The 12,440-nt window shown below is 54.4% G+C and overlaps 1 protein-coding gene across 4 annotated transcripts in view; it reads right to left on the bottom strand.

Annotated features, from left to right (window-relative positions):
• Window positions 1-2,607: 2,607 nt before the first annotated feature.
• ZDHHC18 (zinc finger DHHC-type palmitoyltransferase 18) overlaps window positions 2,608-12,440 on the bottom strand; it is a 30,331-nt gene continuing 20,498 nt past the window's right edge. The window contains exons 3-10 of one of the 4 annotated variants that reach the window (XM_017534812.2): window positions 11,469-11,618; window positions 9,801-9,938; window positions 9,634-9,682; window positions 9,007-9,109; window positions 7,364-7,476; window positions 6,372-6,471; window positions 3,941-4,017; window positions 3,275-3,363 (exon numbers count right to left, since the gene is read on the bottom strand). In XM_017534812.2, coding sequence (XP_017390301.1) covers window positions 3,976-4,017; window positions 6,372-6,471; window positions 7,364-7,476; window positions 9,007-9,109; window positions 9,634-9,682; window positions 9,801-9,938; window positions 11,469-11,618 — 695 coding nt within the window. In that variant the 3' untranslated portion in view covers window positions 3,275-3,363; window positions 3,941-3,975. Of the gene's footprint in view, window positions 6,472-7,363; window positions 7,477-9,006; window positions 9,110-9,633; window positions 9,683-9,800; window positions 9,939-11,468; window positions 11,619-12,440 lie in introns of all 4 variants that reach the window. The other 3 variants (XM_017534810.2, XM_037740695.1, XM_017534813.2) reach the window with 3 other exon arrangements.

The raw sequence follows: 12,440 nt of genomic DNA, 5'->3' as shown, positions 1-12,440 counted from the left end.
TGAAGCAATTTTCCTGCCTCAGCCTTCGAGTAGCTGGGATTACAGGCGTGCACCACACCCAGCTAATTTTGTAATTTTTTTTTTTTTAAGCAGAGACAGGGTTTCACCATGTTGCCCAGACTGGTCTCGAACTCCTGAGTTCAAGTGATCCACCTGTCTCAGCCTCCCAAAGTGCTGGAATTACAGACATGAGCCACCGTGCCTGGCCAGATGGCAATGATTATTATCATGTGAAAATATCTCGTCAACTTTATTATGATAAACATGTACTCACAAAGCACTAACACAGAGTTAGGTTCTGTGAAATGAGGAAGTACCCTAAGCCAGGACTTAGCCAAAGGCCAGACCTTCCCAGCTGGGTGTCTGCAGAGGAGAGGAGGCAGTTTGCCTATAGCCTTCTTTCTCCAGATGGATGGTCATTGTGCTCAGTACTGCCTCCTTCCTCTCCATCTAGAACAGGAGTGTCCAATGTTTTGGCTTCCCTGGGCCACATCGGAAGAATTGTCTTGGGCCACACATAAAATACACTAACACTGTATATAGCTGATGAGCTAAAAAAAATGTATATATTGCAAAAAAAATCTCATGTTTTTAAAAAGTTTACTAATTTGTGTTGGGCTCCATTCAAAGCCGCATGCAGCCTGTGGGCTGTGGGTTGGACAAGCTTGATCTGGGACATTCCTGTGACCTCAGCAGGACCTGGAACCTCAGGGACCTTTCTTTGTGCTAGTCATCCAGCCAGGGCTTCCCCAAGTCCTGGGGGAAAGCTGGAAATCCCAGGACACTGGGAACGTGGAAGGCAGGGCCTGGCAGGTCCAGGAACTTTGGAGCTTCTGAATCCAGGGAGGGAGCATTTGCTTCCTGCCACTTAAGCCAGGGACCTGGTGGTGGTTCACACCCCCAGCATAGCCATGAGCAAGGGCACGGAAGCCCTGTCATTCCTACTCCTCCCCTGCTGGAGCTCAGGGGTGCATCTGGGAGCCAGGCTGCCTGACACCTCCTGCCCGCTCTGGCCTGTTGATCCTGACTCAGTTCCTGTCTCAGGAACCTCCCTTTGCCTCCGGGCCTCCATTTCCCAAGTTCAGGAGCTCAGACGGGCAGGAGGCAGCAGGCCCTGGCAGGGCACAGAGCTCCACAGTCAGCTGTCTGAGTCAGCAGGACAGGAGCTGGGGTTGCAGCCCAAAGGGGCTTTCCTCATCCCGCCTGCTACTTCCTCACCCTCCTGAAGAGTGAGCAACCAGCCTACCAGAATGGGTCAGCAGAGCATCTCAGGGGCTCTGGCCTCACAGTCAACCAATCCTTCTTAGCTGGCAATAGGCTTTGAGTAGTTGTGATGAAGGCAGCAAGCACTTGCTATCTACCGCCACTGGGGACAGAGGACAGGGCCCTGATAGCAGTGGGAGGGACTCCAGGTAGACTCTAGAAAGAACTTCCTAAGAAACATTTCCATCTTGGAATGATCAAATTAAACAGGCGGCCAGAGGAAGCTCTAGCACCTTTTTCCACTGGATAGTTGTGAACAAAAGTCCAGTTACCTAGCCAAGAGCTCACTCTACTAGTTACCTTTGGGAAGGGATATTAAATGACTTCTATTTTTTAAATTGCTCCGTGTGGAGCAGGGTGACCCCACAGGCAGTGTCCCCAGAGTAGCCTACATTACTTTTGAGTGATTCAGTGGTTCTGAGTCTTTTTCTCCTCAAGGCACTGCTGTTCAGAGTATCCCACATCTCCTAAACCCGTCCAGTCTAGGAGACAGTGTGGAATTTATGGAGAGAGAATGGAATGAGGTCAGGTGTGGAACTGCATCCCAGCTCTGTTATAAGGCCTTGGGCAGGTCCCTTCCTGCCTCTGGGCTTCAATTTCCCCATCAGTAAAACAAGGAGGCTGGCCCAGATCAACTCTAAGCCCTCTACTGGCTATGACATTCTCTAATTTTAGGGTTTATCCAAGATCTCATCCTCCCACCGCTGTATTCATTTCTTGGGTAGTGCAGATGGGTCAGAGCTCAGGGCAGAGATCAGGTTCCGACCCAGGATTTGCTGCTTTGCCAGCTAGGTGACCTTGGGCAGCTCCTGTTTCTTCCCTGAGTCTCAGTTCCCTCATCTGTAAAAAGGCTGACATCATCTTCAAAGGTTCAGATGAGAAAATGGGCTTGGGGCTCAGCAAGCCCTTGCTGAATGGGAGTGCTAACTACTTTTTAGCCCATAGTACAGTGTATGCACATGTGTGTGTCTTGATGTGAGGCAGCAGCTGGGGAGAGTGAAGGTTCATGAGATTGGTACCCTGGGCTGGTTCGGTTCATGGCTATGGCAGTCCCAAATGAGTTAAACCCTCTGTCTCAGCCTGGGCTAGGACCTTTCAGAATTCAGAGGTCAGCTAGGGCTGGGCGGTCTCTGGAATTGAGATCAGAAATTCTGGAGGCACAGAGCGAAAAGGGTGTCAGCCACTTTTCCCGTGTCCTTTCTGGCTTCATTGCGCTTTTAAATCTCTAGAGCACACTGGCCAGCTCGAACAAAGCTGGGAGTGAGGGGAAGCCAGATGTTCCGCACGCCTGCTGCAGGTCCCATCCCCAGGCCCCAAAGTAAAGGTGGCACCAGACAGCCAAAGGTGTGGCAAGAAGAGGGGAATCTTTATTTTGGTTAAAAAAAAGGTACAGGAGAGCAGACAAGCAGCCCGCAGCCCTGGGCTCAGCTGATTTTCCTTGGCCCAGCTGTTTTCTTTCTTTAGTTCCCCTGAAGAGCATGGGGCTGTGCACAGCTAGCTCAGCCCTCAGTGCCTAGAGCAAAGGATGCAAGCACTCTCTCTGCATCCTACCTACTCCGGTGGAGGGTTGTGGGGGAGGTGGACAGGCCGTGGGAACAGTGTCAAGCCAGTTGTGCTTAGAACAGTCACCAAACTTGTTCAGCAGCGTCATCCACCATCAACAGCCCAGCTGGTTCCAGAGGAAACCTGCTGGGCTTGACTATGGCTAGTGTGATCTAGGGGGGTGGAGGGGCAGGCTGTAAGGCAAGATTCCTAGAGTCTTGACACCTCACAAATCCAGGGAAGGTAAAGTCAGTGGATGAGAGAGGGAGCGTCTCAGCATAGAGTCACATTATTGTGCTGATGGCTGCGTTATGGCTTTCTACACTCTGGCCGGCATGGAGTGAGGGTGGGGCAAAGAGGCCAGCCCCTGTCCCCTATGGGGGGCCCTAGAGAGCACACAGGCTGGGCAGGCTGGGGGGCAGACCCTGTAGGCACAGATGGTGGCAGACCGGCCACAGGTTAGGCAGGTGGAGGTGCCGGGTGCCTGGCTCCCCCCAGGCCACTCCTGGAGAGGCAGAGAGCAGCGGTCCTCAGGAGGTCCTTAAGCCCCCGCACACACTGGAGATCCCCGGCAGGACAGCAAAGAAGGAGAAGAGAGAGGGTTAGCGGGATTAGGAGGAGGGAGGTGGCCTGCAGGGGCCCTGGTGGTGGGGACAGGTGCTGCCACAGCACCTGCCTCTCCCCCAGAGAAGGGCCAAGGCTTGGGCAGCAGGCAACGAAGCAGGAGAGAAAACGGGCAGGTGAGAGAAAGCACAGCGGGACAGAAAGCCAGGACAGAGTGTTAGTGACCCGCGGCCCCTGCATACCAGGACCCACCAGCCCAGACCAAGCACCTCCAGGCAGGTTCGCCATCCTCTCCCCAGCCTCACCCTCCATCTCCTCTTCCAGCTGGAGGTCTGCTCTGCACAAAGCTACTTTCTCAGTCCACAGCGGGGCTGGGCTCTTAGCCTTACCCCACATCCCAATCCTTCTGCTCAGTGGGGATCCCTGGGACCCTTCCAGCGCCAGCACACACACCACACCACACACCAGACAGATGGATGGGCTCCATGGGGTGGGCGAGGCATGCAATGAAGATGAGATGGTGTGTGAGGGGAGCGGGCAGTGCTGGCCGACAGGGGAGAAACAGTCTTACCAGCTAACCCTCTGCAAAGAGGCCTGTTAGCTCCCTCAGGCTGTGCAGGAGATGGCAAAATCCTGACAGGTGTCCTCCTGAGGGAGATACCAGAGAGGTGGGCCAGTGTTATGAGTTGTCTGGCTGGGCCCTGCTGCCCAGGTGGGAGGTGGTGCCAGGGAAGCTCTGGCTCTCACACTGGAATCTACCGTCTCCAGTGTTTTCTTAGCTGAGCACTCACTGGGGATCAGAGTGGAAAGGCAGTAGGGAAGAATTTGGGAGTCTCCAAGCCCCTGAGGCAGGGGAAAGTGGAGGTGGGGAAGAGGGAACAGCATGGCCTCTTTTCATGTGACCATGGGGGCTCAGCCACAGCCCTCACTGCTCCATCTCCAGTGGACAGAGCTCTAGCCAGGTGAGGGAAAATGCAGCCGCATCACTGGTCTGCCTGCCTTCTCACTGTCTCCCCAGGAAAGAACCAAATTTGTCTGAAAGAACAGATGGCGGTCAGCTGGGGCCTCAGCAAAGGAAAAGCAAACAAAAACCAAACCAAAGCAAATCAACTCTTACAAACTAAAGTTTTATTACAAGCAAGAACAGAGAATACTGGCTTAAATAAAAAGTAGGTAGGAGCCCCCTGCTCTAGCCAGCTTCTTCCTCACCTCCCAGGGCCACTGCAGTGATGGCCCAGAGCCCTGAGGCTGGGGCGAAGCTGTTTCTCCCAGAGGGGACCCTCTGTGGCTGCCATTCCCAGCTGTCTGTGACCACTAGCCTCTGGAGTGAGAAGGGCAAAATCTGGGGACTTTCTATGTCATTTTCCAAGAGCTTCAGCCCACTTGAAGGGCCAAGGAGGGGGATGGTGGGACAATATCTATTTTGATAAGAAATTACAGCTCCCAGCAGAGGAAAAACATCCTCTGAGTTTTTGGCGCAGACTTAGGTCAACCTTCACTCGCCTCCTGGCTCATCCTGTACCTTCCTTCCTTTTCTCTGATTGGAGGTCCCTGCTTGGCAGAAACACCTTGTCTTCCAGCCCCTGGCACTGAGTCCCATACTCAGAGCTCAGAGGAGGGGATGTGGCTTGTAGAATGGCAGCCGCTCCTGAGAGCCATCACCCCACCCACCACACCCAGGCTCAGCCAGTCTGAGCAGGTCCCAGCTGGAAGCCTCACCGGGGGGCTGGAGGGCAGGGCTGGGGGAATGGCAGAGTCCCCAGACAATGGCCGTGTGAAGTCCACAGAGGAAGGAAAGATAGGAGGCTGGGCTGAGCCCCAGTGGGAGCCCAGGGTTCTTTCTTGTGTCCCCATCCTCCTGGCTCAAGGTGCTTCTGACATTCAAAGGGGATGGGGCAGGGGGCAGCCCAGGGGATGTGGGAGCCAGCCACATTCATACAGGGCACACATGAACACACACACACACATGCACACACACTCTCACTCATTCCAGCCAGAAGGTCTCTTGGAATAAACTTATTAAAACCAACTAGCCTTCTGATAACCCTTCACGTGGCACTACACAGACAGTAATGTGGCTTTTTCTTCTTCCATTTAAAAAACACTACGTAGAAAAGAGGTCTATAAAATTGTGCAAAATGCCCAGCATTAATAAACCCGTTTCAAGTATTGCCAGCATGAGCATAACCCAGCCATCCCCCGACCTGGCGTGGGCGAGAGGTGGGGGGGCAGGCTGGGATCCCTTAAAGAGCTCTTCGAGGGCAGGGGAAGGATCAGGCTCCCACTTCCATGGTGCTGACCAGGAACTGCAAAGGAGCTGAGGCTGAGGGTGCCTGGCTGGCCCATTCACCTTCATCTGATACAGACTGCCCCCACCCACTACCAACCCTGCCTTCTCTACTGGAACCCCAGCTCTATCCTATTGGCCAACTCCATAAAAAAAAAGGGGAAAAAACCCCCAGAATTCACCAAAAACTCCCACAGAAGAAAGAACAAGTATCATCACCAAGAGAATGGAGGAGCCCACAGACCAAGCAATGCAGGGAGGCTTCCTCTCCACAGCCCACTGTCCAGAGCTGACCACTCATCAGTCCCGCTTCACCCTGAGGACCCTGGCTAAGCAAGGCCCAAGCAATTCTCCCACCTGGGAAGCCTCACGCTCAGTTCACAGCCTCACTCACACAGGGCTCGCCTGGCACAGGCAAGGACTTGGTGTGGTTCCCTGGGTGGCCTCCAGAGGCTCTGGCCTCTTCTGGCACTGATCAGCTTGGAGGACCTAGGGCCCAAGGCTGTGGGAACCTGGGTTTGGGGAGCAGAGGGCACAGCCACAGAACAGTTCAGGGAAAGCCACGCGGGGTGGGAAATAAATACGAAAAGACGTGAGTCTTTGGCAGTTCTGCTTCCCTTGGATGGAACAGGGAGGGTCCCGGCAGCTGAGTGCGGAGGGGCAGACAGGCCAGCAGGTGGCAAGTACTGAGCTGTGGTCAGGGGTGGCCTCCTACCATGCTGGCGTCAGGCTTGGCTCTGCAGGCTGGCTCATCGCTTCTGCTTGGTGAGGGCAACACAGTGTCGGACTGCACAAATCCCCTCCGGTCAATCAGGCTTCCAAAACACAAGGGGGATACGTGAGGGCCCTGCCCGACACCAAGGCTCCAGGCCAGGGGCGGGACGGTAGAGTATATCTCTCAGCCAAGCAAAGGCCCAGGCTGAGAAAGGCTGAGGAAAAGAGAGCTGCTCCCCATCTGGAGGCCCAAGACCCTTACCTCTGGCAGGCCTCTCTCTGCCCTCTGGCCACCTAGCTTTTGGCCACAAATTATTCACTACTAATTCCAACTGGCCCACCTGTCTGTTTGGCTGCCAAGAAGCCAGGCTGCAGGTGAGGGGGAAAGCAAGGATGAATAGGTATTTGGTGGCTATGAGATTCCTATGTTCCTTTCCCCTCTAGGCAGGCTGGGTGACAGGGACACTGGGTGGGGTGGGGGGACATGACAGTGTGGGGATGACTTGTCCTGGCAGTACCCACAGCAATTCAATCCCCATTCTGGAGCTCTGGTGCCCCCTGGTGTCGGATGAACAGGGAGCGTCCGGCAGGGCTGAGTCCCCAGGGTTCCTACTGCCAGGAGAGGATGGAGTCACCACCCAGTCCAGGCAATGGGCAACCGGAAGGGCAGTGTGACTCAAGCGTGGCCGAAGCAGCATGGTGGTTAAACTCCAGGGAGCAGGATTACATGTCCTATCCAATGCTCTTCTCTTTTACATTTTGTACTTAATTTTTTTCTACAATGAGCATGTGATTAATAACAATTCTCCATGGAATTCCTTCATGTGACAAATGCCCTCATGCATTCAGCAGGGTGGGTGGACAGAGGGCATCTGGGGTGTGGGGGGAGGTCGTCTGATATCCAGGAACACTTTGAGAGGTGTGGACTCAAGGGCCACCCCCCATTGGCCAGGCCTGGCCCTGTGACCCCTCTTCTGTGCCCTGCTCTCTTACCTGGGAGGTAGGGGGCCACAGAGCACAGCGCAGCAGTTGGTGATAATACTTTTATGGCTGTAGGGGTTGACAGAGGCCTCACCGCCCCTCTTGCTGGACCACGAGCCTTTGATCTGCAAGCAGGAAGGAGGCCTGGGTCAAGTACCTCCTTTTGCTTCACTTTTCTAGGAGGGAGGTCTGGAGGCTCGGGACAGCTGGCCAATTTTGAAACCAATTCTGGTTAGAGAAGGGGATATGTCTTTCATGTGTACCATTCAATGAGGATGTGAGGGAACCCCTGGCAGAGATTAGGAGGCCCCAAAGAGGAGATGGCAGAGCAGAGCCCGCGAGAAGCATCCAGAGGAAACGTTTTGGATGATTCCTCCCTTCTCTGGGCAGCCGCTTCTGAAGGAGGATAGTGCAGGGGCACAAGTCGAGGGCTGACCTGCCCCGTGAGCCCCAGCCCTGCTACTCACTGGCTGCATAACCTGGACCTTAGAGATCACCACTTCTCTAAGCCTGAGTCCTCATGTGGAAAATAGGGAAAATAATACTAATTCTCAGATGCCATTGCTGGGACATTAGATTAATTCCTGCCAGATTCTCTAGCTCTGTGAAGCCAGCTATTAAAGGCACTGGGGAGTTTGGCAATGAAGAATTCCTGCTTGGCTTTAACCCAGAGTATTCTACACCTATGTGGCCATACACTCCTTTCTCTTTAACCTCTGGTAATGTGCTGCAGAACTGGCACCCAAGAAGCTACTGCGGGAGATGCTGGCTGATGTCATTTCTGCTGTCACCATCACCTAGCACACGGTGCCCTGCCACGTGTGTTAAGTTTTGTTTCCCGGAATGAGAGGATGAGGTCAGGGAACGTATCTTCTGTTGGATGATGGGCTGCTGGTAAGTACCAGATAGTGGGCCCGGACACAGGTGCTCTCATTTGGTTTTTTAGTGTTTGGAGGATGAGGAGGGGAGGTCGGGTCTGGCCAGGGCTGGGCACGTCAAACAATGCTTGTTGGTGGCAGTCTGCAGGGTGGCAGGTAGGGAGGGCCAAGGGAGCCCCACTGGCCTGTACCCTGTCTCTCCCAGGCGTGCAGATTGAGAGGGGCAGCCAAGATAGGCCAGTGACACCCGCAGAACAGCCTCAGCTTTGCTGCTGACCGGGGCAGTGTGGAAAAGGGAGAGCGTACCTGTGACTGGGCACCAACCTTGGCTCTGACCCTTCCCAGCTGTGTAACCTCCCAGACATGGGACATGTCTCTCAGTCATCAAATGGGAAAAAAGCATCCCTGTTCTTTCTGCCTCAGGCTTGACAAAAGGACCCAAAGAGATGACAGGAACGGAAAGAATTTTTTAAGTGGTCATGTGCCAGCCAAACATGCATGTTGTGGTGTGAGTACTGCCTCCTGTGGGCTGTGGAGAAAAGCAACCTGGGGCCTCGGGGGCCTGCACACAGAGAGTGAAGCATGCAGAGGTCTCAAAAGCCTGCATCAGACCCAGCAGGGCCCAGCTGAGAGGACTGGGAGGTGTGTGGCTGCTTAACAGACATTTTCCCCAGCAGTCCGTGAGTCAGGACTGCACTCAGCTGCCTGGGCTCCCTCAGCCCTGCCTCCTCCTGAGGGCGCTGCCCGAGAATGAGGGGTGGCTCCAGGTTTACTCACATCTTCATTAGTAGTCAGGTTGGAGGCGACGAGGTACGTGTGAAACCCTGAGAGGCCCAGAATGGACCAGATGGAGAAGAAGCAGATCACCAACTCCAGCACGGTGGGTGCAGTTAAGGACCCACATGGGAGGAGGGCGGGGAATCTCCCAGCCACACCTGGCCTGCCTCACCCATCCTTCCATGGAGCTGTTTACCCAGAGAGCTGAGAAGTTCTGGAACCTTCCTGTGGCCAAGTCCCCACTTTCTAGCAGGATCACCTCCTGGGGCCCATGGAAGGGTCAGCACCCCACTCAAGAGCCAGGCAAGGTCAGGGCGATGGACCGCAGAGAAAACTGAGGGTTCTAATCACAAAGAGCCTCAGGCATGACACGGTCCAGGGAGCTTGGCATGTTAAGGGATACATTCTCTTCTAAGCCCCTGAAAATGGGGATCCCCCTCCAGCCCTACAATGCCCCATTTAGGATCAGCTCTTGCCTGGGTATCAACAGAAGGCTGGTACATTGGATTCTAGAGGACAAATGTGGGCTGTATCCTGGTCCCCTCTGAATAGATGATGAGGCATGGGACCCACCCATTGAAAGGACCTCAGTTTCCACTGGAGTATCCTCTAGCTGACAAAGGATATCTTGCTGGTGTCTCCTTCAGAGTGGAAAGGAAGTTGCTTCCCTGAGAGCCTGGGAGGAAGAAACAGGAGAGGACCAGCTCAGAGGAACAGTGACCGCTGAAGCTTGCTGACCCTTGAGCTTGGTGGCTGGCCCCTCCCACTCCCCGCTGCCCTCACCCGCAACTCACGCAACGTCAGGTGGGTGACCACACAGGCAAAGATGAAGGCCGTCAGGAATGAGAGGGAGAGAATAAACGCGTAGAAGAAGCGATAGTTCCGTCTCCCCACACAGTTGCCTACCCAGGGGCAGTGATGGTCAAATCGTTCTGGACAAGGGCAAGGGGCAATGGGTTAGTGTGGGCTGGTCTGCAGCCAGCACAGGCATTCGGCGGCCTCACCCATGGCTGGCTGGGCTCTCCTACCCTTTCACTCTCGCAGCACCAGCTGGCTCCCAGGCCTCGGACACACCTGCTTCTGGTTCCCACTGCCTGACACACTCTCTCCTGTCTCTTTACCTGCTTAACTGTAACTCCTCCTTCATGTCTCAGCTGCAAAGCCACCTCCTTAAGAAAGTCTCTTCCAATCCCAGACTAGGTAGGGGGCCCCTGTTATCTGCCCCATTGCTTCTCTTTTGTAACACTCTGTCCATGTGTGTTTCTATGCTTATTTATAATTACCAGATTGGCCAATCAGCCCTACTTGACTGTAAGCTCCATAGGCAAGGGGGCTGTGCTGGCCTCACACCATGCTGACTCCCCAGGATCCAGAACAGTGCCGGCACAAAGACTCACAAAAGTACTTGTCACCCGGCCTACCATCCCAGCCACACGCTAACAGCCAATGACCCCGTCCCCTGCTCTAGGACTAGTGGCCCAGAAAGGGACTGGGCTGCAATGTAGTTCACAGCCAGCCAGCACATCAGGCCAGGTCAAAGGGCTGAGCTCACCTGCACATTGTCCCTTGGGGTAGAGGCACACCCTGACTGGTAGAGAAAGTCCTTGTGGCAATCTGGGTCACAAGCTCATTGCAGGCCTCATGCCAAGGCTAACACCCTTTGCAAGGGATGGGCAGGGTAGCTCCTCAGGGATGAATGATGCCTACTGAATCATCCCCTTCGCTGCATGCTGTCATGGGGTGTTCCCTGCTGTTCTCTTGCTCAGGGAGTACTGAGCTGGCATGATGAGCTCACTGCCTTGGGAACTGTGCATAGTCACTGTAGCTCAGCTCACCTGGGCCCTCTCATGCAGTGTTTCCCTTACAACACCCTCCCAGGGGACCATCCATGGTGCCCATCTGAACTGCACAGCCTCTGGAGAGCAAGGAGAGGGGACAAAACAACCACTGCAGGCAGCTGTGGGGTCAGGAGCCATTTCCAGTGGTGGCATCCTCTGCACCTCACCAGCTCTGTTCCCAGGTGCTTGTCTCTCCCAACCCTGGGAATCAGATCAAAGTCTCTCAGTACAGCTGGGCCTGGACCACTGGACAGTAAATCATTCTTTCTGGCCCAAACACATCTGTAATGTTATTGTTCCTGTCTGTTTCCTGGGAGCTTGGACCTCTTGAAGACCAGGCTGAAGCTTGGGAGAAGGGTTCAAGGCCTCTTTGTCTACCCAACACTTCAGAGCTGGGGGAAGGAATTCACTAACCCTGAGCTGAAGTCAAAACACCCTCGTTACACTGAGGGCCCCTCCCCTGGACTGTCCTCAGTCAGGACAAATCTGGGGGAACCAGACCTCCTGCCCAGCCTTGGGTATTTCAGACACTGCCTACCCCATCCCCACGCGTGACCACCCCCATACCCAGGACTCAGTCTTTCTCAGGAATCCTGGCACCCCTCCCCGCTGCATCCTACTCACCCACACAGTTGTCGCAAACACTGCAGTGTGAGGTCCGTGGTGGCCGGAACATCTTGCAGGTGAAGCAGTACTTCAGCTTTACCATCTGCCCGTTGATCATCACCTCCCGGGTCCGAGGGGGCGGCCGGTATGTAGAACTGCCTGTGTTGTCTGAGGGCAGGAGGAGAGAAAGATGGGGAATGCCAAAGACAGGCCAGGACCCAGATCCCCAGCAGGGGAAAGCTACGGCTGCCTGGCCAGTCCAGGAGAAGCCTCAGGGTAACAGGTTCCCAGGAACAAACACTGGAATAAAATGTCTGGCCTAAGGCAGGGACAAATATTAGGAGCAGCCACCATGTGCTGAGACTGCCTCTGTACCAGGCACTGTGCTAAAACTACACACTTGTTCATACACCTGCCAGCCTTACCCACTCTAAGAAGGACTATCAGAGAAGGAGACCCCCAGAAGGTTTATGAGTTTTTTTTGTTTGTTTTTGTTTTTTTAAGACAGACGTCTCACTCTGTTGCCCAGGCTGGAGTACAATGGCACGATCTCAGCTCATTGAAACCTCCACCTCCCAGGTTCAAGCAATTCTCTTGCCTTAGCCTCCCGAGTAGCTGGGATTACAGGTGTGTGCCACCACACCCAGCTAATTTTTGTATTTTTAGTAGAGACAGGGTTTCACCATGTTGGCTAGGCTGGTCTTGAACTCCCGACCTCAGGTGATCCACCTGCCTCAGCCTCCCAAAGTGCTGGGATTACAGGAGTGAGGCACCGCACCTGGCCAGTGAGTTTTATCTGCATCTCATCAATCCCGGACCTAGGTCCCAGTTTACAGGAGGTTCAGGAGATGGAGGAACAAAGTAAGTAACACAATGAGGAAAAAGTCAGATCTGTCGGGCGCGGTGGCTCAAGCCTGTAATCCCAGCACTTTGGGAGGCCGAGGCGGGTGGATCACGAGGTCAAGAGATCGAGACCATCCTGGTCAACAT

This window comes from Cebus imitator, unplaced genomic scaffold, assembly GCF_001604975.1.
Source record: "Cebus imitator isolate Cc_AM_T3 unplaced genomic scaffold, Cebus_imitator-1.0 Scaffold87, whole genome shotgun sequence".
Lineage (NCBI taxonomy): Eukaryota > Metazoa > Chordata > Mammalia > Primates > Cebidae > Cebus > Cebus imitator.
Note: the sequence above shows the minus strand (reverse complement) of the source record. Positions and strands in the feature narration are given on the sequence as shown.